At 39.1% G+C, this 9,799-nt stretch overlaps 1 protein-coding gene across 1 annotated transcript in view; it reads left to right on the top strand.

The window, feature by feature from the left end:
• Positions 1-1,665: 1,665 nt before the first annotated feature.
• LOC104281446 (protein shisa-9-like) overlaps positions 1,666-9,799 on the top strand; it is a gene marked incomplete at its 5' end in the record, with an annotated part of 18,534 nt that continues 10,400 nt past the window's right edge. The window contains one exon of the mRNA XM_009879440.1: positions 1,666-1,821. Coding sequence (XP_009877742.1) covers positions 1,666-1,821 — 156 coding nt within the window. The remainder of the gene's footprint in view (positions 1,822-9,799) is intronic.

Genomic DNA, 9,799 nt, shown 5'->3' with positions numbered 1-9,799 from the left:
GAGTAAATATGATAGGTCTAAGCAAGAAAAACAGCTAAAGAGTAACAGTCCTGGTTAACTATATCTTATTTACATTGTTTTTGCAAGTCCCACAGCTGCAAGTCACTTCGATAGTGAATGTAGAAATACCATTTCTCATTCAGCTCTACCTACTATCCGCAACCTAGATCGTTCGCTATTAACAACCAGTAACAGCAAGAGGAATCATGCTGTTACTAGATGGTAGCACTTCTACTGTTTTTCTCAAGTTGCTTTGAGAAGCCCTCAAAACTTGTTTGTGTGTGTATGCGGTAGGAGGACGTGTTTACACTGCTCGGCAGAGGCCTGGAGGCCTCAGTCTACACCAAGCAGCAGCAATGGTGAAGAAGGACAAAGTGAAAAACCACCTTAGCTTTCCTTTTCTCTCCCAGCAGTAAATCTGTTAACCAGCTTCAGAGCTCCTGTCATGCACTCAGCTGTGGAAAGCCAAGTGGCTCAATTCCCTTAAAATCCTGGCAAACCACAGGGATGTTTGGCTCCTGCCAGATCCTGCGGGCACTTGGGGGGTGGTCCACTCACTCCATCACAATAAGCCTTCTTTCCCTGACTGCCCAGCTTGCTTCCTACATGATCATAAGCCTGTGCTTGATGCTGCGGGAGTTACTGTATTGTCACCAATTCAGCACCGTGGTCTCTTTGCAGGAGAAAAATGCACTTGCCTATGATTTCAGAAGCCACGATAAGATTCTAGGATTGACAATCAGCTCCAAATATCTCGGCAAAAAAAGATATGCTGACCATGTTGAAATACGCTGAAATCTGGGTTTGCAAATTGAATACAGCATACAATTCTGACCATCCTTTTTAGAGGCTGGAATAAAAATTAAAACCAGCTAATAAATTATGGTATATCTGAGAAGGAAAAGTATTCAGTCGGTATTCTCTACTATAAAAGAACAAATTATCTACAGAATGGATATGGGGTGAGTACTGGCATAAAGTTGCACATAAGCAGTAGTCAGTTCCTGGGTTTAGGTATGTCTGCTAGAGAAAACATTATTGTGGTATGATATTGTGATACCTACTGTCAGGGGAAAGGAGAAAACTTAGGACAAAGTGTAAGCTTTGAAGAAATTGCTTAATGATAGTCATGAGCAAAATTGCACATTCTGCACTGTGGGGCATGACTACAGAACAGAACATATTGCTGTGCAAATAACCAAGCTGTTGCTGGTATTAAAAGCAGTGTAACTGCATATATGCAGCAGCCTGCCTGAGCCAATTTAAATCAGCCTGGCTATTTAACTACATAGGCAGAGTGATACTACCGCCCTGTATTCAAGCAACCTTGGAACAAACTTCCAGTTTTGGTTTGTATCCTAATGCTCAAGCAAATGCAGTCTTTGTGTTGGTGTTCAATTGTTTTGAAAACCTATTTTTTAGTTGAAAGATCTTTGTTACACAGAAGTTAGCACATATTGCTATAATCATTTGTCAGCCTTTAATCATGCCATTAACTGTTTGAAGTACAAGCCTCTGTACTCAAACTCCCACTTTGTAGTAAATAGAGTTTTGTTGCATTAAATCTCCTGACATATCCTGTCTAATCTGTACTGGATAGTGATGTTAAAACTTTAAGACTGATTTATTTTCTTTCTTAATGCTTGTTGATTTTCTTTAATACAGATCCGCCACAGATGAATAATGTCATGCCAACATCTCCCCTCCTTCCTCAGATGGCACATCAACATTCATATCCCAGCCTGGGACAGATCACAAACCCATACGAGCAACAGCCCCCAGGCAAAGAGCTGAACAAGTACGCCTCTCTTAAGGCAGTCGGTAAGTACGCAACACAACCCTTTACTTCGCCTTTACCCCAGTATGTTGCATTTGCTGTTGTCAGCTGACACTGCTTCAAAGTTAAAAACATCTTGCTCATCTGGACTACTTCATGCTAGAATTTAATATAGAGTATCATCTTATTTTGAAATGTATTAAAAATTAACAGGGGGACAAAAATTAGTGATTAGAAAATGACACGCAAGTATTGGTGGTCATATGCGTGTGTGTTCTAATCCTTTATGCCCTGAATACGACTACCTATGCACTTCCCTATGTATCTCCTATACCTGTCTGGACAAATGAGAGAAAAAAAAATCAAATATGTTGCAAATTAAAAACACAGAATTTAGACACCTGCTAAATACTTCCAAAAAGAGAAAGCATTTGTATGCTTCTGAAGTAAGAACATTTTCTGCAGGATCATTACTAGGTCACTGGAGGAATATTTTGAGCCCTAATGATTTCAAACAACTGGTGCATCATAAAGCGCTTGATAAAGATCCCGGTGGTGGTTATTTTCTGTGACTGATTAATATAATACATTATTATTTTAAGCAAATGAGGGAACATCCTCAAAGAAATAGTTGTGGGGAGGGAAAAAGACGATAATGGGTAAAGATTGCAACATAATCTTCATATTGGAAGCTTAAGTTGATAATATTTTTCATGGGCTGTAAATATATGCTGCACACACACCATGTGAAGTAAAGACAGAAAAAGCCTTTATTACTTAATATTTCAGGCCCCTTCTAGACAAAAATAAACTAACAATGGGGGGGATCTGTTCATGAGCAGCTTGTCACCAACCCTTGCTCAGCCTATGCATATGGATGTTAACATCATTTTCCCAGGAATTTAGAGCAGTATCACACTGCCTATTTCCAGACAGAGCTATTTAGCTCAGCACAACAGCAGAACAGCTGAGAACATTCTGACTTCAGAATTTAGTATTTGCCACACCAGAAAAATGTTTATCAGGAACTGAGATTCCTTTGTCCAAACCTTAGGATAGCAGACCTCTAACAGAAGGTACATCAAAGTCCCATCTCAAACAATTTAGCTTTGCTTTAGCTTGTAATTTTTTTTCTTACAAGTGTTTCTTAAAATCTGTTTAAAAAAGATGAGGGTTAATAGCTTTCTGCTAAATTTTGAATATAGACAGAGTAGCTTTACAATTCCTTCTTCAGAAGGTGATACTGTGTAATGAAGTGATGACTATCACAGATTTATGGACTGATATCGGGCTTCTTTTTCAGATATCAATTTAGGTCAAGCAAATCATCAAAGCTAAAAGGTACTTAAGCATAATAAAATGAGAGATGAAACACTCAGAAGAAATTTCTCTCATCTGCCCAAGAGTCACTGAACGTACTGGGTTTTTAAAATTATTAAATGAGAACTAAGATATTTCTTGGGTGTCTGCATACAAGTTTTTAATGCAGCTAGATTATAACTATAGAGTTAAATCAATCTTGAAAGATTGTCCACTTCAGCTTCAGAAGTTGTATAATGCCTCTCGGAATCTTAAATGAAATTAAACATAACTTTCAGAGACATTTCTTCCAGGAGGATTGCACTATCTTCTTGTGGTTTTCCCCTATCCTTCCTATGCCCTCTCCCTTTTCTTCCCCATAGATCTACTGGTCTCAGACCATATTAGTCAAGTTTCAGATTAAGGCGAATTTTCAGAAGAAAAGTACAAAAGTGCTGCATTGTTATCCAAAGTTTTCAGCAGAGGACAACAGATTTTGAAACTGTTAAACGTTCACACCTTCAGTCTGGACATATGACGCAAGAGTTAGATATGCTCAGTTTTTAACAACTTTTAGACTCTCAAGGCCATGATTTCTCCCAAAAGGTACCTCTTGAGTACATCCCAAGATCACAAAGACGTTTTTCCATGATATCAGCCAGGCCTGGGTTTGTGACCACGCTGACGTTAAGCTAGCCAGACCACACACTGCAGAGTTCATACTGGCTTTACGAGTGCTCTAAGAGGAAGTAACACTTGACCTACATCAGGCCCACCAATATAAATTTAACCTGACAGGATCTTTTGAACAAATAGACACCGACTGAGTTCACCCTGACCTGGTACTCATGTCACAGGGTGACGGCATTTTTCACATGCTAACATTCAGAGTTGCATTGACTGATCCCCGCAGCAGGTTAATGAGCGCGTGCAGTCCGTTTCCCTTTGCATTCATTGATAGCGGCTCAAGGGTGGATTCATTTGCCGCAACAGAAATGTAATAAGGGGTGTGTTCTACATTTCTTCATATGTTTGAGGCAAACAATATTCATTTAAGTGCCTCTTACTCTGCATGATCCTATTGTTCAAGTGTAGTCCACTGTGCTTAATTCTTTTCTTTAATGGGAGGTGGGAGTGGAGGAAGACTCATTCCATTAATATCACTCATCATAATGTGGCCATAAGGGTTAGGAAGTTTAGATAACTGAAAAAGTGATGCTTTACCAGAGGCATTATTAAATTAATTTCCACACAGCTGCTTTCTTCTGAACTACAGATGTTATAAAAATTTGGCTGTCTAATTTTAGAAGCGAGCTACTCATCCCTCAGTGACTGGCTGATGTGAAAATTCAGCTCACGGAAAAGTAGCCAGTCACAGTAATCTCTCTTCTGAATCGTGTTAGGAACTAAATTTAATGCAGGTCCCAAAGATTCAAGTGCTTGTGAAAACAAGGCAATGCTGCCATTGCTATTAATGTGCATTGTGTTACTGAATGAGAATGACCAATGCCTTAGTGGTGGAGGCCAAGCTGATCCCTAGGAAGCTATTTTAAAGCTACATCCTAGACTCCAAATCATATAGCTTAGCAGAGCGTAATATGAAGTTGGACTGCTCATGCACAAATGCACGGCACCATGTGCAGTGCAGTTTGCTTCAGCACAACAGATGAGAAGTGAGTTGAAAAGGCCAGTGTGGACGTATTTAATTTAAAAAGCAAAATATTTTTATGTGAGCCAGTTCAAACTGCACAGCCCAGCCCTTACAGACTCAATAGAAGAAGATATTTTCCCTATTTCTTGTTAGCAATTTCTTTATTTGTTGCAGCTTCCAGAATTCCTTAAGTACTGACGAGCTACTACTGACCAAATTCACCTTTTTCTCTTACTGTCTGCAGGCATTTTCAGCTCTGAATAATGCCAGGATATTTTGTGCCTATTTTATATTCTCAGATTTTATATTCTCATTCTATATTATATTCTCAGATGAATACTTGGAGTACCACACTGTAATAATAAATTGAGATTTACTTACTCTTTTCCTCATTGCACCAGAATTTTATTCTCCTTCGACCTTAACACATACACCACCAGGGAATAATGAGCAGAGGGGCAGCAGACCCTTTGGAAACAAGACAGAGCACCACACACTGCCTTAAAGAACAGATAAACAAACCATCTCCTGGGATCTCTAGCCCAGTGACTGACTGACTGACACACTCTGTTCAGCCATTATTTGTTCATTTTTGAACTAGAGAATCGTTTTCCAACAGTGCCAAATTTGTCCCACCAAAGTATGTCAGATTGTATCTGAGGGAACATCAGAGACCATCTAAGACCAGTCCCAGCAAAAGTGGTCACTGAATGCTGAGTGGCAATGAAACTCACAGTGTTTGGATATTTCAACTTTTTGGTCACCTGGGACAATGTGATCCTGGTTTCCATCGGTGCTTTTGCAGTATTTGATTATTTATATGAAAAGTGCAGAAAGAGGTTTTTCTGCATAAATTATTCTTATTTCCAGCTCATCAACCATATTTTTACTCCATGCTTAAATGATTATTGCTCACTTAAGCAAACATGACATGCCTAAAGTTACAAGTGGGTGGAGATCTTGTATCTGAACACCTTCATGAAATTCAAATTCCAGGACATGCAAAGGTAGTTCATCACAAATTTTCCATACACATCATTTGGACACTCAGTCAGAAAGCATGAACAATCCATCTTCAAATTCCACTCTGCTAAGCTGTAAGAGTTGGAGTCCATCTTGTTGCTTGATAAGAGTTCCCTAGACCTCAAAGTGGCCTCACTATGCTGAGATATTAGCTGCATTTATGCAGTCGCACCGTTCTGCAAGTTTGGTTCAGTAAAAGTTAATTTTCTTTCCTGAGTTTCAGGAAGTGCAAAGCGAGTACTTTAGAGCTTCTTGCAAAGTTAAAAAATATCCCAAACCCAACTTTCTAAAGCCCTTCAGGACTGGGAGAGATTAATCAGCTGCTGGAGAGGTGCACAGACATACATGTAAAAACTGAGAATTCAAATGTTTCTACAGTTTATGTTTCTTTCATAAACTTTCTTCTTCCCCTCTCTCACATACACATGCACACACAAACCTTTGAGGAAATGACTGGGTGTAACTGAAGAAGAGATAACTCAGCAAGTTTAGATTTTTTTGCCAAAGAAAATCAAAGAAACAACAGACAGAATTCCTCCATGAAACTCAGACCCAGAAAACCTTCAGTGCTGCTGGGAGTTGTAGTGTCCTGTGGGATGAAATCGGGTCTAATTGATTTGATATAGTGAAGCTATAAGTAGGACATAATTGGCAGCAGACTTGCCATCACATCTCTGAGTCTACAGCTCGCAGCATTTCTTCAAGCTTCACAGTTCTTTGATCCCAAAGGAAATGTATGACAGTGCTCCAGCTCCACTTGCAGCTGCAAAACTCCAAAGTGAGATTCTGCAAATGTGACACTCAAAGAATAAATATCTTCTGTTTAGGTCACTGTTACTATATAAAAAATATTGTGGCTGCAAGTGTGTGTACGTGCAAGGCAAAATTTCCCTCAGAAAGGTGAAGCATATGAGAAAACTGTCTGGTTTGCTTCCCCTTCACATCTACACACACAAAAGGATCCAAAAGGGAAGATCACCATAAGGTTAACTCCAAGGTGCTATCTTTGAACCATGCTCTTGCCTGATGTAAAATTTGGTGGTGCCTTCTCCTAAGCTTCAGATATTCAACTTGTAAATGCAATGACTATAAATCTACACTGATGCAAGATCTGTCTTATGAGAAGTGACTTCACAATTGCCCCTTAAGAACTTCATACCTGTCTCACTAGATGATGAGATTTTGTCCTGTTCCCTATAGTTTATTGGGATCTTAGCTGAAATACAGAGATTGGAAAAATGGAAACACACAATTGGGAAAAATGCCTGCCCATGCATTCCATAGGGGTTGATACAGTCAACTTTTAGAATAAGAAGAACTACAGAATTATTGGACACAATATGTATTACTTTACTTCCCTATACCAACCACACTGCTACACTGACAGGTAAATATTCCCGATTATTTGGAAAGCTTAAAAAGAAACTGTGCTTTCACTTCAAAGAGCAAAGAAATTTTCAGCTACTACATCCATAAGCAGTTGCACAAAAATGGATTAAAAAAAATCTGGGACATGGGAGCAGTTTCGTGGATTTAGCTTCAGGAAAGCACAGATTAATGCATCATTTGTTGTATCCAGAGGGCGATTCAGTTAATGATTTCACAGATCTAGAGGTATGTTCAGTGTCATGGATAACACTAGACTAGGCAATCTGCCCAATTCAACACTGGAACTATGGATCTGTCTCAAAGAAGTCTGACATAAAAGCTTGCTATCTTTTCATTATTATTATTTACTTAGTCCACTGTGGCTGGAGAATTTGAAGCTTTTGAGTGTTCATTTGTTAAGGAAGTCTTTTGTACTTCAATCCTTCTCCTTCAGGCACAGGAGAAAAGCCAAGCAGCGCTCAGCAGCAAGCCCATTCTACCAACCCCCTGCTCGCACTCTTCCCTCAGCCTTCCCACTTCCCAAGGAGATGAATGCCAGTGGCGCTTGTTCCACCTGTGCCTCCCGCCCAAACCCCCAAACTTCACATCCCGTCCAGTGTGCGCAGACGTTCAAGACCTCTTCTTGCTTCCACTAAATCATTTAATTGTTTTCTCTGATATTTACCAAATTGGTTTCTGATACCAGGCAGGCACTCTGTCATAGGTAAATAAAAAATGCTTGGGGAGTCTCAATCAAAATATTTTTCTATTTTATCATCCAGCATACTCATTTCTTCTTCCACTGAAGTAGCTGTAATTTTCCTTATAAATAAGTTGTTTGGGCAAAGTCTCAGCTGCGTCATTGACATTCTTGTACAACCTTTTAAAGGAATGTTTTACTATAAAATCTACAGGGTGATATTCTTTCTGAGGCTGGGGAAATGTGCTGTAAGTGATCAGACATCCAAGCAGCCATTGCCCATGCCATCTTTCAGCAAATAAACAAGGCTGTGAAAGGTAACTCTTTGGGGATATGTTGGTTTTAGCAGAAGCAACATCTAGGCTGGTGGGAGGAAATTGCAAATAATCCTTCTTCTAAAAGAAGCAGTTTTAGCAACAAAATAAGATGCTCTTACACGATGCTCTTTAACATTTCTATCTATGCTGCCTAATTTTTATGACTTAAGCAGAACGTCAAACTTTTGAAAGAAAGGAAAACTAACCTTCAAGTCCCTATTTTGTTTTCTGTGTTGGACTCATACCCAGTCAATTTGTTTTGTCTGCATTTGGTCCAGTACCTCTTTCTGTGAGGATGAAGAGTACCTATAAGGCTCTTTTAAATGCTTAACGTATTTTTCATGCCAAAAGTGAAAATTTAAATCTGTGCATTCCTAATTCTTGTTCTTGATCTGTCTTGATTATACCACTATTTTTGAATACCTGCAATGCACAGAAAGTGTTCTAAACTCATCATGGAAATGAAGTTCTAAAACATTCAAAATGTCAGTTTTGAATGAATTCTGGGGGAAAAGCCTTGAAGAGAATTTTCTATAATTTAATTAAAAGTTTCTCTAACTACAGACTTTCAGGAAGCCTTTCATTATGACAATATTCAAATATAAATCAGGTGATAATGATAAAGACTGTTACTTTTTAAGACTCAAAAGGTGAAAATTAAAAGTAGCTTTTTAGGAAGGTCTTTGCTTGAAATTTTCCCAAGAACTGACAAAAGAATAATAGAATGAAGTCAGAGAGTACAATTTTGAAATTTGGGGTTTGGATTTTTTTTCTCAAACTCAATGAGAAACAGAGTCATGCTTTATGTCCCATAGGTCTACTGATTGACATTGGGGGTATTTTTTTACGGAAGTCTTATTTCTTCAAGTACATCAGAATCTGTCTCCCTGTAGATGACAGAGCTTTAAACTATTTCATTCAAGTCTGTTGCATTTACAATGTCTGTGATGTGAACATTCAGGCTTGGTTTGGTAGTATTAAGCACCTACGTCAGTTACTTTGTTGCAAGACAAATTTAGTAAACAGCAATACTGGTTTTTGTTCTAACCAAATTCAAAAACTCAAATCCTTGAATAATCTTTGGCTTTGTACATAGATACATGTCAACAGCAGTAGTGTCATGTTCTTCAGAATTACCTATGAATACCAGTGAAGACGAGCACGACAACAATGACAGGACACGGGGCAACAGGTGCAAGCTGGAGCACAAGAGGTTCCACAGGAACATTAGGAAAAACTTTTTCACTGTGAGGGTGTCGAAGCCCTGGCCCAGGCTGCCCAGAGAGGTTCTGGAGTCTCCTTCTCTGGAGACATTCCAGATGCCTGGACACATTCCTGTGTGGCTGCCCTAGGGGATCCTGCTCTGGCAGGGGGGTGGAACTAGATGATCTTTTGAGGTCCCTTCCAACCCCCAACATTCTGTGAACTGATAGGAATGAATCCCTTATTAAAAACATAATATAAATAGCAGCAGTTATCTGTCTGCTATTTTGGTTCTGCATAGGATGTTCTAAAGACAGTAAATGTGTTTAACAGAGAAATTACACAGATAAAAGCCACAGAGATCATTGCCTTACTCCTACACATTCATACTATAATAACAAAGGGCTTGAGGCATGAAGGGAGAAAGAGCAGTAACATGATTTGTAATGCACGCAGTTAAT

The sequence above is a fragment of the Apaloderma vittatum genome, unplaced genomic scaffold, assembly GCF_000703405.1.
Source record: "Apaloderma vittatum isolate BGI_N311 unplaced genomic scaffold, ASM70340v1 scaffold18542, whole genome shotgun sequence".
Classification (NCBI taxonomy): domain Eukaryota; kingdom Metazoa; phylum Chordata; class Aves; order Trogoniformes; family Trogonidae; genus Apaloderma; species Apaloderma vittatum.
This window is presented reverse-complemented; position numbering and strand designations above follow the sequence as displayed.